We start from the raw sequence: 22,758 nt of genomic DNA on the forward strand, positions 1-22,758 counted from the left end.
GAAACTGATCCTTCTAAATATTTGTTGAAACTAGAAAAGTGCTAGATGGCTGATTACTGGAGTTAAATAGCTGTACAGCACAAGTTTAGAGTATGAAAGTGGGACTTTGAAAGTGAATTGATTAATTCCTTAAGTTCAAACATTCGTTGTAGGAACATAATGATTTCCATACTAGATTATATCTATTATTAGCATTTTCTATTCGTAGGCATTTATGTCTCCTTCATTCACAAATTTTATTTCTTGCCTGTGCAGCATCTTGAAGGATTGTTAACTCCACTGTGAAGTATTGCTTTTTTATCTGAATAAAAATCTTTATTCCGTTTTTAAAGGGCATTCTTTAGTTCTAGGATGTTTTTATATTAAATAAGGAACATATGTTTCTGGGAAGTTCTAACTTTAAGTTAAACTTTTCTTACACTATTTCTTAAGCTATTTTATTTTCATTTTCTGTTAGCCATTTCTTTTGTATCTCATTGCTTAACTAGAGCTTTCGAATATGCTTAATCTTTATAAATAAAAAATCTCAGTTCTTGTTCTAATAGAGAAAATTATTCTCTATATTGGGCTGTGTAAAAATTATGTATTGTATATTTTGACAGCTTATTTCACGGTTCAATATTATTTTACTTTTTGTACTAGGTCATGCATGCATTTAGCAGTTACTCACTTAAGAGGGTGGGTGATATTTAAATGTTATGAACAGATTTTTTTGAACCTTTTGCCAAGTACATTTGTCTTTGTATAATATTTTGATAATTGGCATCAAAATAAGTTTATTATACATTCATAAAGAATGGCAAGGAAGATTGCAGTGTCTTACTCAAATTTCTCAAAAATTTCACTGAAGTTCCTTGAACTTCAGTGCAGAAAATCAAGGCAATCCAGATATGAGTGTGCCTGCGTATGTAAGTAGATGAAGGGAAGATGAAATACTTTGTTATATGTGGAGAAACAGACATTAAAATAGTCTGTTATCTAAAGATACATGTAGGCAAGATTATACATACTTTTTAAAATTCAAATGAGTGACTGGATTTATACCTAGGTTTTCTCACTTCTGTGATGTATTGATATTACTCCTTGCCGTTCCAAGGCAATAAATGTTGCCTTGATCTACAAGTTATTGTTGTGTGCATGTGAACAGGAGCATGCTCTGTCAAAGAGAATTAATCTTTCCAAACTGTTACTAGACTTGTTTATCCATAGATGTGTGTATGTATATATCCATATGTGTATATACGAGACCTATTTACTATTCCAAAAGAAGCAAAATTTGTGGGCTTATTTTTCTGCCCTTATAACTTTAATATGAAATTTTTTCTTACCTTTAACCTTATTGATTGAGCTGTCCACAACATTTTTTTTAACTGTCAGTATTTATTGGGACTAGCTTTTACTTTATTCTTAATTATGTATCCTGATATTTTATAGAATGGGTATCATATTTCAATGTTATTATTAATATTTAATGGGCCTTTGTGAGGTATGACGCAAGATATTTCCAGTAGGTCCTGTTAGCAGTAAGTTTTATGTTATAGAGGTGAACAAGGTATTTTTCTATAAATCAATTATTATTAAATTATATTATTTTCAAACTACATTGTGATGGTAAGGTTAAATAAGGCAAATGTAGTACTTTTAAAATTTTATTTCAAGCTTAAAATACATGACAAGGTACAGATATAAAAATCACTTGCTCAGGATTGTGTATGTATGTAGAGTTGCTGCTATACTAGGTTCATGGCCATAATTGTATTCTCTGTTAAAGTTTATTTGAGAACGTATTTAGCCCCACAATATACTTCTCACAAACAAGTGAATTTAACTGAAAATATAGATGATGGTTAAGCAATATTTGAGAAGAAAGGCATGTTTATTCAGAAATCATTGGTAAGATCTATAAAAGTACATGTTTTCTTGTGTCACACAGAATATAACACTTGCTTTAACTGAGTAGCTTATAATGTTATTCAGGAAGCATATTAAAAGTTCTTCACTCAGCTCTTGTGCTTTCCCTTCCTCATTCTTTCTGCCTCTTGATCTCTTGGTTTTAAAATCTTCCTCCTTATTTTGTAGACACTGCTCTCCTGTTCACTACTTCTTCTCTGTCTTTACGTCTCATCACTGGGCCTCTCTCAGTGTCTGTTTTCCCAACCTTCATCCCAAATTCCAGCTGTATATCTACAACCAGTTGGTCAGGTAACTTTGCGCCTTTTTCAGTGCACTCTTTGATAGAGCATGCTCTGTTCTTTTTGTTTGTTTTGTTTGTTTGTTTTTTTTTCCCACCTCTCTCTCTCTCTCTCTTTTTTTTTTTAATAGCCTGGAAGCCTCTTGTCAAATGTCACATAGATTTTACCCTTTTGTTTCACATTAATTTGACATGATGATTCCTCAATAAGTAGAGTGACAGTTCTTGTGCTTTTTAGTAAGTGTTTGTGGAATGCGTGAATGCATTTTTGTTGGTTAGCTACCTGTAGATATAACACCTGTATTATGAGTAGCCCACCTTTTATTTAGTTGTGGCATCTGCATTTGAAGAGAATTTTTTTAGTAACCTCCAAATGGAATAATATCTCCTAACTCTTTGGGCCTAAGATATGATTGGCTATTTAAGTTCAGAGATCAGGTTAAATTGAAAAATTTGAGGCATCCTTTTACTCAAGTAAATAAATAGTTATGTTTATATGCATAATACATCTAACCGTGATGCTTAGTGTTCTCTCCATTAAAAAAAGATTTATACCTGATATTGCATCTCTTAGGTAATGGAAACCAAATTCACTAGACCTGAAGCAAAGCTAGACAGAATTTGAAAATAAAAGTGAAAAAGGGACATGAACGTGTTTTTTGTTTGCTTGCTTGTTTTGGGGCTTTGGGGTTTGTTTTTTGTTGTTGTTTTGGTCTTTGTTGTTTTGGGTTTTGTGTGTTTTCTGGTCTGAGCCTTCAAAATAAATTCCTTACATCTTGTGTTATAGAAAAGAATAACCTATGAAAAATGCATATATAAGTTAAGCATTAATCTTATCGGTTATGATTGTCTAGATTTTCTGAAGATTTTTTTCTGCATTTACCACTGTTTTTCCTTTGCTAATCTTATAAACCATTATAAGTAAAACATAGATTTTTCTCATTTTCTAAATAAGTTGACTCATGAAAGCTTCTATTATCTCAAACTTTTTTCAAAGAAAATGTGAATGTTCTTCTTTTGCACAGCTTGTTGATAAGGTGATCAGTGGTAGGGCTCTCAAAGTGATCTCTCCCTATAGGTTTGTTCTCTCACTGTTCTTCATGGTGTGACCATAGGTTTCTGACAAAGCGAGAGCAAAAACTAATGCAACGGCGACAACATGCAGAGGAGCTCCTAGAATGGAAGCGACGTTTAGATGCAGAAGAAGCAGAAATTCGTCAGATGGAAAAACAAGCTTTGGCTGCCTGGGACAAAGAATTAATAAAACCCAAAACTCCTAAGAAAGAACTGGAGGACCAGAGAACAGAACAGAAAGGTAATAAATACTAACTCTGTTCAGACTACAAACTAAAGCCTAACATAATTGAAAGATTTCTTTCATTGCTTTTAAAAATGTGAATGCCTAAGGGTGAAGAAGGTAATACATCTACAAATGCCATAATTAGAAAGATAAAAAAAAATTGTAAATAACTTTATGCCAATATACACTTGAAAACTTAGAAGAAATGGCAAATTCTTCTTAAAAATACAACTTTCCAAAGTTTGCTCAGTAAGAGAGGCTGGGAGCGGTGGCTCATGCTTGTATTCCTAGCACTCTGGGAGGCCGGGGGGTGGGAGAATTGCTTGAGCTCAGGAGTTCACCCTGTCTCTACCAAAAAAAAAAAAAAAAAGGAAAAAAAAACAGCCGGGCTTTGTATCACGCTCCTGTAGTCCCAGCTACCGGGGAGGCTGAGGCAGAAGGATCGCTTAGAGCCCAGGAGTTGGAGTTTGCAGTGAATTTTCTTAATTTCTAGAAAAAAATTAAAAATTAAAAAAAAAAAAAAAGATAAGAGAGACTTCCTGGTTCTTTGACCATTAAAGAAATTGTACTCCAGTAGCTAAACATCTTTTCACAGAGACCTTCTCTGGCTTCACCAGTATACTAGACATTCAAGAGGGGAAAAAAATCCAGTGTTATAATTCTTTACTTTTCCATAGAATGGAAAAAAGAGACATTTCTCAACTCATTTTATGAGGCTACTATATAAGTTTGATACTAAATCCATAAAAGGACAGTATCAGAAAGGAAAAGGCCAATCTTACCTATCCTAAATTAAATACTAGCACACCAAATTCAACTATATTTGCAAATCTAATATTTCATGACCAAGTGGGATTTAGCACACATTAAAAAATTGATAATGTGGTGAATTACCTTTTACAAATTAAAGGAGAGACATTACATGACTATCGCAATGGATTCAGAAGAGGCATTTGATTAAATTTAAAAAGCATTTGTGATAAAACAAACTTCAGCTCAAAGTAACCACAGAAAGGAACTTTCTTTACCCAATAAAGGGTATACATTAACAAAAATAAAAAACTAGCCCTATAACAGATATCATACTTAATGATAAAACATAGAAAGTTTTTCCTTTGAATTTAGAAATAAAACAAAAATGCTCATTTTCACCTCTTCTGTTCAGCATTGTGTGGAGGTCCTAGAAAAGTTCATTAAATCTAGAAAAAGAATTAAAAGCTATAAGGAGTAAGAAGCAGCATCAAAATTCTCATTATTTACAGTTAATAAAGCTATGCATGGAGAAAATCCAAAATTTACATGTCAGTTATTAGAATATAATAAATGAGTTTAGCAAAGTTGCTCATTATAAACCCCAAAATACAAAAGTCAATTACATGTCTATAGACCAGCAAAAATTGGTTAAACAAATCTAATTTTTAAAAAAAGATACAAATGGAAACAAAATGTAATAGAAACAAAAATATGAAGTACATGGGAATAAGCTTAACCAAAAATGTACAAGATCTTTATAGAGGAGAATTTAGAATTTTATTGGGAGACATTACAGAAAACTAAAATAAATGGAACATTACTCTATATTCACAGATAGAGTCAGTGTCAGATGTTAAATCTCCTTGGACTAATATGTTGATTCAAGACAATTTAAATCAGAAACCCATCAAGATTTCTTTGTAGGGTTTAACTAGCTCGTTTAAAAATTTATATGAAAGAGCAAAGGACCAAAAAGCAAAGATACTTCTAAAGATGAACCACAAAATGTGGGAACTTACTTTACCAGATATCAAGATTTCTAAAGGTATAGTGATTAAAACAGTAGTGATAATATTTTGCAAATAGATAGATAAATAGATTATGAAACAGCCCAGAAATAGACCTGTGCATCTATGGAAAGCTGACTTACAACACAAGCAACTTTGCAGACCAGTAGAAAAAGGAGGTATTCTCCGGTAAATATTTGTGGGAGGAAAAAATGAGGTTAGATTCCTACCTGACAATATAAAAGATCTGTTCCAAGAGGGAAATAAAAGCTGTAATGTGAAGAATTAACACTATGAAACTTTCAGAAGACAATATAAGAGAATATTTTTATGGCACCTAGTGAAGGAAAGATTTCTTTAACATTTTATGCAAAGTAAAAACCGTAAAGTAAAAGATTAATAAATTTGGCTTCAGTAAATTAAGAATTTCTATTCATAAACACAACATCAAAGAATGAAACAACAAAATAAGAGAAGATATTTATAACACATATGACTAACAAAGCAATAGTATTAAGAATATATAAGCAGGATGAGTACGATGGCTCATACCTATAATCCTAGCACTTTGGGAGGATGAGGCAGGAGGATCACTTGAGGCCAGGAGTTGGAGACCAGCCTGGGCAACATAGTGAGACCCTGTCTCTACAAGAAATAGAAAAATTAGCCAGGCATAGTGGTGCACACTTTTAGTCCTAGCTACTTGGGAGGCTGAGCCAGGATGATCACTGGAACCCAAGAGTTAGATGTTGCAGTGAACTATGATCATGCCACTGCACTCCAGCCCAGGTGACAGAGCAAGACCCTGTCTAAGAAAAATAAAAATAATAATTAAAAATATTAAATAAAAATTTAAAAAATATATGAGCAACCCCTATGAATCAATAATAAAATGATAACCACGTAAAAATTAGAAGAATAGACAATTCACAAATGAAGAACTCCAAATGGTCAATAAGCACAGTCAGTGGTTTATGAAAAGATGCTCAACTTCATTAGTAATCAGGGCTTGAAAACCATAAAGAAATACAGGTTGAGTATTCCTTATTCCAAATGCTTAGGACCGGAAGTGTTTCAGATTTTTTTTTTTTAAATTTTGGAATATTTGCATTATACTTACCAGTTGAGCATCCCAAATCCAAAATTCTGAAATCCAAAATGCTCCAGTGAGCATTTCTTTTGCATATTTTGTCATCACTCAAAAAGTTTCAGATTTTAGATCATTTCAGATTTTGGATTTTCAGATTGGTATGCTCCACCTGTATTATTACACATCCTAAGGCTGCTAGAACAAATTACCACAAGCATGGTGGCTTAAGAAAAACCAAAAATGTATTCTCTCAGTTCTGGAGGCCAGAAATGCAAAATCAAGATGTTGGTACACCTGCATTCCCTTTGAAAGCTATAAAGGGCAATCTATTCATTCTTTCTTCCAGCTTCTGGTAGCTATTGGCATTTCTTGTGTGTGCATAACTCCAGTCTCACCTGGCCTTCTTCTCTATGTCTCTCTTGTCTCTGATGGGGAGACTTGTTATTTTATTTAGGGCCCACTCAAATAATCTAGGATGATTTCAGCATGAAATCTTTAATTTATTTAATAATTACATCTGCAAAGACCTCTTTTCCAAGTAAGATTACATTCACAGGTTCTAGGGGTTAAGATGTGAATCCTTTTTTGGGGCTACCATTCAAGCCACTACAATATCCATCAAACCTGTTGATATATAGGTGGAATGAAGAACTTCTGGTATAAGTGTAAATTGTTAAACCTAGATTAGAAGACATTTTGGCAATAAAATAAATAATAAAAATAATAAAAGTGAAGATACATATGTCCTATAATTCAGCAGTTCAGCTGTTTCATTCCAGGTGTACATCTATTCAGTGGTACTTATAGTCCATGAAACCCTGGTGGAGTCTCTGAGATCCTTTCAGGGGATCTAGGAGACAAAAATTATTTTTGTAATAATACTTACATATTATTTGCCTTTTGCCTTGTGTTGACATTACATTGATAGTGCAAAAGCAAATAAAACTGCCGGTGCCTTAATATGAATCAAGGCAGTGGCACCAAACTATTCCAGTAGACGTATTCCTCACCACCCTGCACCCACAACAAAGACATGCCACTTTTATGGAAGAATGCCCTTGAATAAGCATTTAAAAACATTAATTTTATTAAATCTCTACCTATGAGTATATATCTCTTTAATATTGTGTGACAACATAGAACATATGCATAAAGCTCTTGCATCGGCTGAAGCATGATAATTGTCTTGAAGAAAAGCGCTTAATGTGTTAGTTTGGATTGCAAATTGAACTAGCCATTTTTTTTTTCATGGACCATCATTTTTGCTTAAGTGACTGACAAACTGTGGTTTATTCAGACCTGAGTATTTTGCATACAGTTTCTCAGAAATAAGTGAAGCAACCCTAACTCTTCAAGGAAAACTAATAGTATTTATTACCCCGTGATAAAATTCAAGCTTTCAAGTGAAAATTAGGATTTTGGAAGTGCTATTTCCCCCACCACAATCTTTACAGCTTTCCAAAATTTCTAAGACTTTCTGATATGATGGGTGGTGATATTAACCTAAGTGATCTTTTTATATTCTGTAATGAAATATGTGAGCATTTTGGAAGATCTTCATGACTTGGTGAACCAGTATTTTCCAAATGATGATTTACAAAATCACACATGGTTTGTAAATGATCCATTCAAAGTACGAGATAGATGAATGGATAGTTCATTGATATGGTTTCATATTCCACATCACAGCTAATATTGAAGCAACTACCACTTGTCAAGTTTTAGTGTAGCATTAGAAAAGAATGTCCACAATTATCTGTAAAGACTATCTGAATACTCTTCCCTTTTCTAACTACATATCATCTCTTTGAGGCCAAATTTTCTACATGTTCTTCAGCCAAAACAATATATTGCCACAGATTAAACACAGAAGCAGATATGAGAATCCAGCTGTCTTCTGTTAAGCCACACATTAAAGATTTTTGTTAAAATGTTAAACAGTTTCTCTCCTTTCACCGAACTTTTATGGAAAATGTGGTTATTTTAAATTTTAAAAAATGTTATTTATGTTAACATATGGGTTTATTACTTTTTTAAAAAATAAATTATTAAAGGGTTTTTCAGTTTTAATTTCTAGTATGGTAAATATTGATACATATAACTATATCTATAACCATGTAAATTAAAGTTCTTTGGGGTCGTCAATCATTTTTAAGAGTATAAAGGGGTCCTGAGGCCAAAATGTTTGAGAACTTCTGTCAGTTCTCAAACTACTGTTTGAGAACATTAGAGGCACCATGAACTAGGTTGCAGTCAGCATTGTTTAAAGTTGGAATAGAATAGAAAACATTGAAGATAAATATTATGGTTAAAGTAAGTCTGAAAGCCACTGGTGTAGAGTACTCCTAGATAGATAGATAGATACGGAATACAGAGGTATAAATAGATATATAGATATAGGCATATGCATATAGATATGGACCTATATACATACAGATATCTATAGATAAATATATATCTATAGCTAGCTAGCTATACTAGGAGATAAATATGACATTGTTCATAGAAGCAATATTTTAAATAGTAGGAAAAAAATCACTTATTTGTAAGCAGAACAGATAGATGAATGGTGGTATATTTACATATTATATCATGCTCAATGAAGATGAAAAATAACAGCTATACAAATCAACATACAAGAACTAAAAACAAATCATAGAAGACTACAGGCAGTTTGATTCCTTTTATAGAAAATTCAAAACCATGCAAAACTAAATGACATTATTATCTAGCTATACATGCCAAAGTGATGCATAAAGAAAACCAATGACACAATAGATACAGTTTATTTGTAGTCATCCTCTTTTCCTCAATAATTTCTTTTTAGTTTATTCAGCAGAGGCTTACTTGTGTGTCAGCTTTCTCGTCCTCATCTGCAGCCTCAACATCCTGCTACATACAGATTTCTCCATCTTGGGAGGAAATTTAAGAGGACCTGGAAAAGAGACTCATTTGTTCTGGTGGTACAGGACTCAACTTTTCAGATTTCATAATGGACTATAATAGAAAGAGAAAACATTTCTGACTTTGGCTAGAAGGCAAATCAAGAATAGCTTTCACTGTTCAAGCCTGTATTTGTTAAGAACTGTTTGCTTACTTAATTGTGGAAAGTGTTGGATAAATGTGATAAAACAAAGGCTGTTTCAGTATAACGTTTACACTTGATCTTAGCCAAAAGGCCGACAAGCAATTTAGTATAATTTTTAATCTCACCAAATATAGCTTAAGAATAGTTAATAAGGTAAACTGATATAAAGAGAGAAAAAAGTCAAGAAAAAATACATTATAATAAAATGAATGATAGTGTACTCATTAAGTACGTTGCTGCCATAGATAAAGCTGATTCTGACTAAGCAAAAAAGTAACTTATTAAAGGATATTCAGTGGTTCACAAAATCTTTGAGATGACTGGAGACTAAGCTGCATGCTAAGAGTGTTATTGTAGAGTATGGGTTATCATCTTTTCCAAGTAATTCCAAATTGTTTGGACCAATTTCTACTCCTAAAGGAATATATGAGATAATAACTGCTCTGCATCCTCACGCTTTCCTGCTGGGTGGTAAAAGGGTTGACCCTGGTTATCAGAGATGTGACAATGCCAAGGAAGTCGAGAAGGAATTGGGAGCATTGGATTTAAGTAGCACAGAGGTACTGGGCAGGAATTGGGCAGTCTTGCTCTTGAATATATACTGTCTGAATCTATAGTGCAGCAGCAGCCAGCAAGTCCAGATCACAGTATACTTACTGCAGAAATGGTTTTTTCACAGGAACTGGATTGTCAGTCACTATCATTGCTGATTATGTGTGGTAGATATCTTCCTTCACTTGACATCAGCCAAAATTCTTAGACTGACAGACTTTGTAGTAAATGTTAAGTGGCATTATGAAGAAATTATAGCTAAATGCAAATAGTGAAAATATGCTAAAAACAAATGTAAAGTGTTAATAGTTTCATTTTCCCATTGACCAAGATTGTGTATTTTTTCTTGTTTTCACCCTTCCTTTCTAGAAATAGCAAGTGAAGAGGAATCTTCAGTACCTTTCTACTCTCATCTAAACAGTGAAAGCTCTATTCCAGAAGAATTGGGCAGTCCTGCTGTTGAATATATACCATCTGAATCTATAGTGCAGGAGCAGCCAGGGAGTCCAGATCACAGTATACTTACCGAAGAAATGGTTTTTTCACAGGAACTAGAATCTTCTACCTCTCCTAGTAAACATGTAAGTTAATGTGTATCTTAAAGATTCTTTAGAAAAAAGTATATTATTAGCAGTTATTTTTTGCTGTTAATGACAGCATTATCACCCATACTTGTAAAATCAGAATATAACATTTGAATAGAGATAAAACTTTCCATTGACTAGTGTAGATTTATAAATATACAAATTATAGCTTTAGTGGCAGTTATAAAATTATATGCTTCAAGTCTATTAATATTGAGGAGATGGGAACTTCTAGTCTTTAGTAAAGATAATTTATAGGAAGAACGCAAGTTTTTTTTGAAATTTGTGTTTTGTCACATAACAGAAACAATAAGATCTTAAACCACACCAGAGTAACTTTACTATAATTTAGTTAATAACTATTATGTAACTCATAGTAAAAATAAAAGTAATGGTTTCATCTCTTTAAGGCAGATCTGAAATGGTTATTGATTATAAGTTAGAATAATGGTCATTATTAGAATTAAGATTTTTTTTTACATGTCCTTAATTCTGTACTTCATAGAAAAAAAACTATCTGGTAGAAACTCAAGATAGAAACTTAACTGTTTCTTTAACTTGATTTTATAAAGTATAGGCAGTCCCTGGGCTACAGACAACCAACTTAATGGTGTTCCGTACTTACAAACAGGCTCCAAGGCTCCCCATAAGGAGACTTTATAATTAATTAAAGTAATAATTTGGGAACTAGTTTCTTCCACACATGTGAACAAACCCGCATGGCATAAGCAGTTCTTGGGCACAGCATCTTTACTCCAGCAGCCAGTCTCATTGTTTATACAGTTGCTTACACACGTGCATCACTTTCATCTTAACATTTTTATTTGATTTTTTGAGTCTGTGTTTATCCATATGACCATGCCTCCAAAGCAAAAGTCCACTGCAAGTCCAGGTGAGCCTGCAGCGAAGGGAAGGGTGATTACAATGGAAACAAAAGTAGAAGTAAATAACTAAGCATTGGGAGAAAGGCCAGATGCCTTTATGGGGAAAGCATTAGGCTTTAGTCACTAGACTATCAGAACAATTATAAAGGATAAAGTGAGAATAATGGAACGTGTGAAAGGCAGTTCTCCAATGAAGGCATCAGTTATTACTAAGCAGTGTAGTGGATTAATTATTGAAATAGAAAGGTCATTATTGATTTGTTTAGAAGACCAAAATAAGCATAACATTCCTGTTAGTGTAGCATTGATGCGGCATTAGGTGAGTGTTAACCTTTAATATTCTTTTTTGAAATTTCTCCTATCTCCTATCTAAACTTTTTGTATGAGTTTGTTTTTATGTTCTGTTTGTTTGAACTAAAAGAAAGAGCACAATAGTTTCTGTAGCTTATTATTACAGTACAGGGGTATTATTATTGTTACAGTATTTCACTGTATTATTATTACCACATATGGGACATTATAGTATTGTTGTTGTTATTATTACTGTATATGCCCTGTTCATGAGGGATCTGCGTTGTATACAAATCCAACCTAAAGACATTCTCAGAAACTTATCTTGTCCGTAACCCACGGACCACCTGACTATCAAGTAATTAGCATAACAATATTAAATATTTAGTGAACACCGACATTGTTAAAGCCTGTTTATGTTTAAGAAAACAAAATCTACCTAAATTCAGAATGGAATAGCCTTTGTTAGAGTCTTCATTTTTGGGCAAGTGAAGAATTAACTGTACTTCCTCTATTGAAAAAACATCAGATTGAAGGTGTTACATTAGGTGTTACAGCACCTAAAAGATTTAGAAGAAAAACCTTTTTTGTTCAATGAAGAGCCTATTCCATATTACGTGGAAAATATCCCGTGTCTTTGTGCACATACTTGAAATCAGTGTTTTTAGATTATAAAAGACTTATAATTATCATGTTAGTGGTTTCTTATTTATTATGTGATAAAACTAGGCCTGTATAGATAATTTTCTTGTAGCATTATCTATTATTAATATGTAAATTCCTACCTTCCAAGAATTTACAACCAAACTGCATTTTGACACATTCTTATTAATTTATTAATTCTCACAAATTGATTAGATTTTACCTAGCATCATTTTTGAGGTTCAGGATAGCCACAAACTGATTGAATACTAAAAATTAGGTTTTTTTCTAACATGAAAATACATCTAGGATATCCAAACTAGTATGTTTTAAAGTGGTTTTTATAATAAAAGGTAGTACTTATTGAGTGTTTACTTACCAAGTACCAGATAGTATATTAAATGCCTCACATGGATTATCTCATTTAATCGTCATGACAGTTTTATAAAGTAGAGACTGTTCTAGTCCTCACTCTAAAGATTAGTAGGCTAGGAAACTTGCCCAGAGTCACAGGGATAGGAAAATGATGGTCACTAGGAATCAAATCGGGCATTCTCACTTCCACTTCATGTCCAGGTAGAAATTTTGTCTTTTGTAATAATCTCTTGTGGGCAGTCTTCTTATGCTCTGTTTTCTTCTTTCCTCTCTCCTTCCCTTCTATGAAAGTAGTACATATTTAGTATTTTTAAATTAGAATAATGGGGGGGGTAAATGTCAGTGATATAACAGCTACTTTTAACTTATTATAAACCTTTATAAAAGCATGCTCTTTTATAACTTTTTTCCTATGTTTTTAAAAATACATATCCCTTGTATATTAGTAAACTTTTTTCACTCATGTCCTAGAGTTATTTAAAACTCTTTGTAAATATTATCTTTAATTAGCTAGTATCTCAAATTTTAAATAGAATTTTACAACTATATCACAAAATAGTTCCCATTTGGTTTTCTGTTTCAACAGTCACCTCCCAAAAGCTGCACATCTGTGTCAAAGCAGGAGTCTAGCAAAGGAAGTCATAGGACTGGAGGACAACGTCGTCTGCCTTTCAAGTCCCATCAACACTGTAATAGTTGGTCAGATGAGTCATTGTCTATGACACAGTCAGGTAAGACTAATAATGAGGAGTTTGTTTTCTTTTTACTGTTTTTGAATTCCTCTTTAATAAGCTTTGTCTAACCATGTGCTAGTACACTGTTCTCCTTTGTTGTATTCATAAAGGCTTTATAAAATCAAGATTAAATCATATAATTCTTTGCTTTTCATATAATTATTTCCCTAATTTCACAAAATATGACAAACTATTATATTTTCATACATTAATGGACAGTCTTTTTTTTTTTGAGACAGAATCTCACTCTGTCACTCAGGATAGAGGGCTGTGATGTGATTATAGCTCACTGCAACCTCAAATTCATGGGCTCAAGCAATCCTCCATGGCCTCAGCCTTCTGAGTAGCTGGGACCACAGGTGTGTGCCACCATGCCTGGCTAATTTTTTCTGTTTTTAGTAGAGACAGGGTCTCACTCTTGCTCACATTGGTCTTGAACTCCTGACCTCAAGCATTCCTCCTACCTTAACCTCCCAGAGTGCTAGGATTATAGGTGTGAGCCACCATACCGGGCCAACAGACAGTCATTTTTTTATATATTCATCAAGCATTTGTTAAAATATTTTTCTATGTGTCAGGCACTGCCTGTATGTTTCCAAGTACATTTTCCACTCTATACTTCAATTTGTCATACCAAACAGCACAAATTGTAACCAGACTTTACCCAGAAGGTCTCTTCTGTTAGACTATAAACTCGTGGAGAGGAGGGTGTGTGTTTTCTTAATTGTAGCACCAGGCCCTAGCAGACACTTTACATTGTACATGGTGGGTATTTATTAAATGTTTCTTGAAAAAAATTAATGATAACTGAGGGAGATAAAAGGTGGTAGAGCATGATGGCACAAATCTCAAAAGAGGAAAAGTAACGAAGTAATAGACTACAAATGGCAATGGGGAGTGTTGTCTATTTTTCCATCACCTCGAGGCATCCAACTGCAAATCTCTGTAGCATATAGATTATGAAAGAATGAATAGCCTCTATCTAAAAGGCTTCAAGGATTTTGACCGTGGGAAGCATATCTAGACAGACAATGCTTGGTTTATGTAGGATTGTGAGGAAGGTTGATACTGTATTGAATATTGCCATATTGAGTATATTGCTTTTAGAGCTCATTTTTAGCTTTCTTTGAGAGTAGACATTTAGTAAAGGAAAAGTGAAAAAATGTTCTTCTCTTTTTGGTCTTTGATCCTGTGCTGGTACCCTTTTGTTTTCCATGTGTCAGATAATAGTAAATTACGTAATTTTCTCACACCCGTATTTATAGAGCTCCTTTATTCTTTGAGTAACTATGTAATATTTCAAAGGGTACATGTACCTTAATTTATTTAACTGTTTTCCTAGTGACTGTTATTTAGATTTTCTCAAAATTTTCAAAATTGCAAATAATACTATAATAAACATTTCATATGCACATATATGTATATATATACAAACACACATACATACACAGTCATACATCACTTAACATCAAGGGATATGTTCTGAGAAATTTGTCATTAGGTGATTTTGTCATTGTGCAAACATCATAGAGTGTACTTACACACACCTAGATGGCATAGCCTACTACACACCTAGGCTATATGATATAGCCTATTGCTCCTAGGCTGCAAATCTGTACAATTGTGTTACTATCCTGAATACTGTGGGCCATTGTACCACAGTGTTAAGTATACTTGGTATTGTAATCTTATAGGACCACCATTATATATGTAGTCTGTCATTGACTGAATCGTATATGGCATATGACCATATATATGTATATATATATCAATGATATGAATGATAAAAAGTCTTATTGAATATTTCAGTAGGGAATGGATTCTTAGAATTATTGGGTCAAGCCAGTTTGAAGAATGTTGTCTTTCATATTTATTTGTGGATAGTTGTTTTCATATATTTCCATATGTGTACTTTGGTGAAAAGTTATTGCCCATGGAATAACATGTCAGTAGACATAAACTTGACACTTGAAAATACCCAGCGTGAGTTCTTATCTTGGATCTGTTACTTACTGGTGGCTTTCTTCAGGTTTCTTTCCCATATTGGGTTATCTTTGTTCATCTGTAGCAGTAGAATAATGTTTTAACTTCCTTGCGTGAGTTATGCACCAAGGATTAATAATAACATCTGTAAGATACTTTTTTATTGGTAAAACTTACTCAAGAATAAATGGTTTTAGAAAAGCTTGGAGATTTCTAAACTAGTAGAGTCAATCTACCTGTTCATGATGACATCATTATATGATATCATGTATAGTATTTGTGGAAGTGGAATAGTAAATTTTAATGTAGTAGAGTTATATAGTACCTTTACTTAAGTGATGGAGAGTTTGTTATTAACCAAGTTAATACAATCAGTATATGTCAAATAGTTAGAAACTTATTTTTTCAATCAAGTTATTCTGTCCATCAGTTTATTTTGTCTTGACATGTTTCAACAAACTAATATATCATTTGCCTGACACTTCCCATCTCTCCTACCTCAGAAAAAACTCTACGGTAGAGAATCCCATAAAAATAATGTATTTATCTAGAGAGTTGCTTTGGTGAAAAAAATTACACAGATTGTCTTAGACGTTACTGATTATAAATACTATGCAGTAATACTAGATGTAGGCAGGTATATAATGTATTTCCATTTACACTCTCATAGGCTTTTATTAGTCTCTAATTGCCTTTATTTGTTTGCCTTTGGTTTCTTTAGTACTTAAAAATATAAACATTTCCCAGGGTCTTTCATCTAAAAACTCCCAAGTTTTTGATCAACTGCTGCTAGATCTTCGCAGCAATAGATGGTAAAGATATTTTTAATTAGAAAATTACTGCTGGCATACATAGTTTTTTAAATAATCACTTTTTGGGCAAAATTGAGACGAAGACTGTGGGAGTGTAGTGGTTTCCAAAATTTTATAAAAGTAACATCTCGAGTTTTGGAAGCACATAAATCTTACCATGCTAAAGAATACAGAGTTTTAGAGGATCCAAAGTTATGGGTTTATACTTTTTAGAAAGATTATAATTTTTAACTCAGCCTACAATCCTGCTTCTGGTTATTATGCTAGAATCATCAGTTGAATCAGTATGAAGCCAGCACCAAGTGTTCAGAACTTTTTAACCCTGAAACCAACTGATTATTTTCTTCAAAATTAAAAGAAAGCATGAGGGATGAGGAGACGTTCAGATGTTCTCCTCCTCACCACCACCTTTTTTAGTTTTAAACCAAAAAATACACTACCTAAAATATCGCTACATAAAAATGTTTGTTTTGTGTTAATATTCCTACCACTGTTTTAAAATTATTTTTAAAAATTATTTTTTGACAATAATTTCATATATTTATCATGTGTAACATGTTTTGAAAAATGTATACACTGTGGAATGGCTAAATCTAGCTAATTACCTCACACAATTATTATTATTTGTGGTGAGGACACTTAAAATCTACTCTCTTAGCAATTTTCAAGAATACAGTACATTGTCATTAACTGTGTCATCTTGTGGTATAATAGATCTCTTTAACTTATTCTTTCTATCTAACTGAAATTTTGTATCCTTTGAACAATTCCTCAAACTCCAGACTCCCAGGCCCCCTGATAACCACCATTCTACTCTTCTGCTTCTACAAGGTCAACTTTTTGAGGTTCCACATATGAGATCATTTGTCTTTTTGTGCCTGGCTTATTTCACTTAACATAATGCCCTCCAGGTTCCTCCATATTGTTGCAAACGACAATATTTCCTTCTTTTTAGGGGTGAATAATATTCCTTTGTGTATATATACCACATTTTCTTCATGCATTGATGGACATTTAAGTTGATATGTATATTTTCTAGGCACTGTGCCACATGCTTTGCATACTTTATCTTATTTATTCTTCATACCAGTTCTAGAAATTTGTTATTACTTCATTTTATAAGAGTGTTAGGCCAGGTGCAGTGAGAAATACCAACATTTTGGGAGGCCACAGTGGGAGGATTGCTTGAGGCCAGGAGTTCAAGACCAGCCTGAGCGACATAGGCAGACCCCATTGCTACCAAAAAAAAAAAAAAATAGAAAAATTAGCCAGGCATGGTAGTTTCTGCCTCTAGTCTTAGCTACTTGGGAAGCTGAGGCAGGAGGATCACTTGAGCCCAGGAGTTTGAAGTTGCAGTGAGCTGTGATGACGCCATTGCACTCTAAGCCTAGGCGACAGAGCCAGATCATGCCTCAGAAAAAACAACAACAAAAAAAAAAAAAGTGAAAATAAGTAGGAGGAACCAAGAAAAACAATAAAGAGGGATTTATGGGAAAGTAGGGATACAGTTGACTAAATTGTAAATTGTTTTCAGAAGCTCAAATTTCTTAATTTTATTTATTAGATTGACTTTATTTAAATTGAGTATTACATTACAGCCTTTCTTTAGTAGTTACTGTGTTAACTATTCTTAAGTTGAAATTAAATAAAAGAATTTTGTATCTCTTTCAGAAACTACATCTGACCAGAGTGACATTGAAGGTAGGATTAGAGCTCTGAAGGATGAGCTGCGGAAAAGAAAATCTGTTGTGGACCAGTTGAAGAAGGAACAGAAGAAAAGACAAAAGGAAAGACTGAAAGCCCAAGAAGCCAGTCTGATCAAACAATTAGAGGTTAGACATAGGAAGAAAGGGGTTTAATATCAAGAGTAATGTATATGTGAAGCCTAAAATGTTTTTAATGTTGTTAATAAGGTAATAGATTAGGATTTTTTATTATTAGTGTGGTGCCACATTTTATCGTAACTTGTAAAAAAAAATGTGAGTTTATCTAAGCAAACTCTTGCTTAAAACATTAAACTAAATATCACATTTAAATATTAAAATAAATATTAAAATTAGCCGGGTGTGGTGGCACGCACCTGTAGTCTAGCTACTCAGGAGGCTGAGGCAGGAAGATCGCTTGAGCCCAGAAGTTCGATCATGTTCTATGATCATGCCTGTGAATAGCCACTATACTCCAGCCTGGGCAATGTAGAGAGACCCATCTCTAATTAATAAGTAAATAGTAAAATAAAGTATTAAAATAAGTTTTCTAAATAAGAAAGATTAGGCCTATGAAAGAAAGATTGGTATCTATGCCCTATTAAGCAGAGAACTGAACCATTCAATAAGTAATTCTAGCTTTTGGAGTTGTTACTGCTTTTTCTTTTTTCTTTCTTCTCTTTCTTTTTTTTTTTTTTAATTAGCAGAATGGTGCTTCATGCCACACAACATATTAGTAGAACTCTTTGTACTGCTTGGATGGCCCCTAAATGATAACTCTAAACTTGACTCTTTTCTCAAGCTCTAGCACCCTTCCTGATTCTGTCCCAAGCTAAAAACCTGGTTTTGATATCTTCCTTATTCTGTTTTCTCCTTTCCACTCAGTCACCAATTCCCATCAAGTCTTTTATAAAGTTCCTTGCTTGTCTGTTTCCATTCCTCCTGCCACCAAGCTGGGGCCCTTGTGACCTCTTGCTTCTATTGTATACATCGTCTCTTAGATCATCTGCCTCTGGCTGCTTCTCTATTACACATATTCTGCCAGCCTAGTATTCCAAAAACACCACATTCATTGTAGAATTGGACTGAATCTCCTATTTATCACAAGAATCCCTTCTTGTGTCATCACCAGAGAAGGTCATTCAGCTTCTACCTGAAGATGTCCAGTAATACAAAATTTCAAGTTTTCAAGGCAGTTGGTTTTGTTGTTAGATCCTAGGTGCTCTAAGTGTTAGAGAGTTCTTTGTTGTATTTAGCCAAAATTTCTACCATTTTAATTTCTACCCATTGGTCCTTGTTGTATAACACCAAACAGATGCTCCTCCTATATTTATTAATTTAATCATCAAGTATTCAAATGCCTACTTATGTGGCAGGAACACAGCTAATTACACATATTTTTTGTTTAATTATCACAATATCAAAGTGTGGGTGTTATTATCCCTGTTTTACAGATAAGGAAACTGAGTGTCAGTGGATTAATGATTTATCCAGGGATATATAACTAAAAAGTGGTAAAGCTAGAATTTTAATCTAGTTCTAATTTCCAAATTCTGTGCCCATAGCATTGTATGGGCACACAGAAAATAAGCCTGTTAACAGATTTGGGGAAAATAAATATTTAAACAGATACATATGTTAGAGGTATAACAGAGATAGTGAGTTTCTCAGATGTTTAGAAGTAGGGATAGTGGTTAAGATATAATGACCATACTGGGGAGTACACGTTGAAAAGTAGTGGGAAACAAAATTTAAAAATAAAGGTCATATTCAGGACCTTAAAAATCAAACTGATGTGTTTTGACTTCATCCTATAGGTCACGTAATGAGGAGCTATTGAAGTAGAGTATTACTGTAGAGTATAAGTAGAAAAGTAAATTGCTGTTGGAGTGAATAGCATTGCTCAAAAATGCCCCTTAACAGCTTCGTCAGTCCGAAAGGAGATCTTTAGAGAAGTGCCATGGGATCCATCTGATCCCATGTTAAATGGCTTAAATAAAGACAAAAGAAAATTCTGTATTTAAGTTTTAAAATTATAGTATATAACAGAGAAATATATAAGACATAGCAGTTCAATTAAAACTCTATAGGATTTTATTTGATCACAGATTTAATAAATGGAGTGTACTCATATAAGTATAGTTTTGAGATATAAGTAGTTGCAGTCCTCATATGTACCGTCTAGCTGCAGTATATATTTAGTACCAGGAGTTACTTTATCTAAACATTGAGAATTCAGATTAAGGTAAAATGGATGATGTGAGTTATGAAAGTAGGGATTTTGGCCCAGATTTTAGGGATCTGTAGCAGCTGACAATTATTCACCCATCCATTTATTCATTCTGTAAATATATACCTTGATAGCCTACTTTGGGGCAGACATTGTGAATAGGTACTGGACATACATGTTAAATAAAACAGCAATGGTCTCAAATAGTGAGAGTTGTAAAAGTGGGGGGTTTTGTATCCCTTCCATTTGTATCGCTAAGTACTTATCACTTAAGAAGTTTACTGTCATTGAAACTCAGAGCAGAATGGCTAAACAACTTTGTTTTCGCTTGTCTCTTTTTGTTTTCTTTTTTTTAAAATTTTGATTTCATCCCATTTCTGCTGATAAACTTCTTAAAAATACCGTGAAAGTAATAGCACATCCTTTAGAGAATAACAGTTTAATCAGTTAAGTTTTTTAATGTGCTGGGATAGGAATTATTGCTTCAGAGTATTAAACATCTGTAGGTTGAGGTTGTCATTTCTTAATTGATAATCAAGATTACAATTATACGTCTTGCTTATCTAGAGACTATTTTGAGAAGGATACACAAGTAACTGTTTACTGGGAAGCAGGGAGGGAGATTTTTATATTACAGCTTCTTTACTGTTTGAGTATTTCACCATAAAATATTTTATAATTTAAAATGGTTTTAAAAAATTCTGCCTAGTGACTCCTCTCATTTTTCTGAACTTAGTCATATGATAAATTCATTAAGAAAACTGAAGCCGAGCTTAGCCAAGATTTGGAAACATCACTAACAGCCAAGCCTCAGATTAAAACATTCTCTTCAGCTTCTGAAAAACCCAAGATCAAGCCCCTTCCACTACACAGGTAGAAATTTTTGATAACTTATCTATAGTCTGCCTTGTTTGAAGAAAGAATAGGGAAATATTTTTAGTAGAAGTTATCTTTTAAACAACTGTGAATTTATGTTTTTGTTTTCACTACAGTGTTATGTACTGCAAATATAAATTAAATTTATAATGTACAGATTTAAAAATATATTTTTAATCCTGAAGTCTGCTGAGGGGTACAATGAAAATAGTACTTTCTAACATTGCTAGTAGTAGCATAATAAGTTGGTGTGCACCTTTTGAAAAACAATTTGGCAGTGTTTCAGAAGTCAAAAACAATCTGTAACCTTTGACCCAGTAATCCCACTTCCAAAAATCTAGCTTGAGAAAATATGGAGTACCAAAAATCTCTATTTGCATAAATATGTTTATCATAACAGTCTTTATATTCATAAAACATTGGAAGCAATTTTTATGTCCAGAAATGGGTGAATGGCTTAGTAGATTATGGTTCTATTCAAACAATAGAATATTATGCAGCCAATAAGCAAATATAGAAGATAGAAGAATATAGAAGTAGCAATTAGAATATATAATATAGTATATTGAAAAGTCAGGTTATAATACTTAAACTAAATTTTGAACAGTGAATAAGGGCTGGGCAAATCAGTACAACTGAGAAATAGGGAGCATTTCAGAAAGAAGGGGCATTCATGAATGACTAAAAGCATAAAAGAGATTGGCATATCATAGAAGCTGACCATACTAGCGTGTTGCTGGAGTTAGCAGAAGAGACTGGAAAAATAAAAGCCAAATTGTGAAAACCTTGTACTCACTAATTCTTAGTAGCTTCTATTTTACCTTTTAGAAGATGTGGAGCCTTTGAAGGTTTTTTAAAAAAGCATTTTGGGGCCGGGCGCGGTGGCTCACGCCTGTAATCCTAGCACTCTGGGAGGCCGAGGCCGGTGGATTGTTTGAGCTCAGGAAGTTCGAGACCAGCCTGAGCAAGAGCGAGACCCCGTCTCTACTAAAAATAGAAAGAAATTATCTGGCCAACTAAAATATATATATATTAGAAAAAATTAGCCGGGCATGGTGGCGCATGCCTGTAGTCCCAGCTACTCGGGAGGCTGAGGCGGGAGGATCGTTTAAGCCCAGGAGTTTGAGGTTGCTGTGAGCTAGGCTGACGCCACGGCACTCACTCTAGCCTGGGCAACAAAGCGAGACTCTGTCTCAAAAAAAAAAAAAAAAAAAAAAAAGCATTTTGGTTTTTTTTTTTGTTTTTTTTTTTTTGCTATAAAAGCAATACAATTAATTTAGCATTACCTAAATTTGAATCCTGGCTCCAGTTCCAGCTAGCTCCGTAACTTTGGGCAAGTTATTTAATCTCTCCGTGTTTCAGTTTTTTAACAGGGATTTATATCTCTATTAAACAGGGATAATAATAATAATACCTGATTAATATACTTGTTATGAGGGTTAAAAGACTTAACTTAGAACAGGGCCTAGCACACAGTAAGCATTGTGGATTAGCTGCTATTAGTGTTATTATATCTAGGGAAGCAATAGAAAGAAAAAAGTTTAAATCATGTCATACCAAGTTAAATCATGTCATCCCAAAATAGCAAATATCAACAATAGATATATTTCCTTCTGGGACTGTTTATGCTTTGATTTTGTATTTTTTATATATACATTTTTCC

The 22,758-nt window shown here is 33.4% G+C and overlaps 1 protein-coding gene across 1 annotated transcript in view; it reads left to right on the plus strand.

The window, feature by feature from the left end:
- CEP350 (centrosomal protein 350) overlaps window positions 1-22,758 on the plus strand; it is a 159,567-nt gene that overhangs the window by 110,237 nt on the left and 26,572 nt on the right. Inside the window, exons 28-32 of the mRNA XM_069480283.1 lie at window positions 3,307-3,506; window positions 10,351-10,562; window positions 13,344-13,488; window positions 17,958-18,118; window positions 20,956-21,092. Coding sequence (XP_069336384.1) covers window positions 3,307-3,506; window positions 10,351-10,562; window positions 13,344-13,488; window positions 17,958-18,118; window positions 20,956-21,092 — 855 coding nt within the window. The remainder of the gene's footprint in view (window positions 1-3,306; window positions 3,507-10,350; window positions 10,563-13,343; window positions 13,489-17,957; window positions 18,119-20,955; window positions 21,093-22,758) is intronic.

The sequence above is a fragment of the Eulemur rufifrons genome, chromosome 8 (assembly GCF_041146395.1).
Source record: "Eulemur rufifrons isolate Redbay chromosome 8, OSU_ERuf_1, whole genome shotgun sequence".
NCBI lineage: Eukaryota > Metazoa > Chordata > Mammalia > Primates > Lemuridae > Eulemur > Eulemur rufifrons.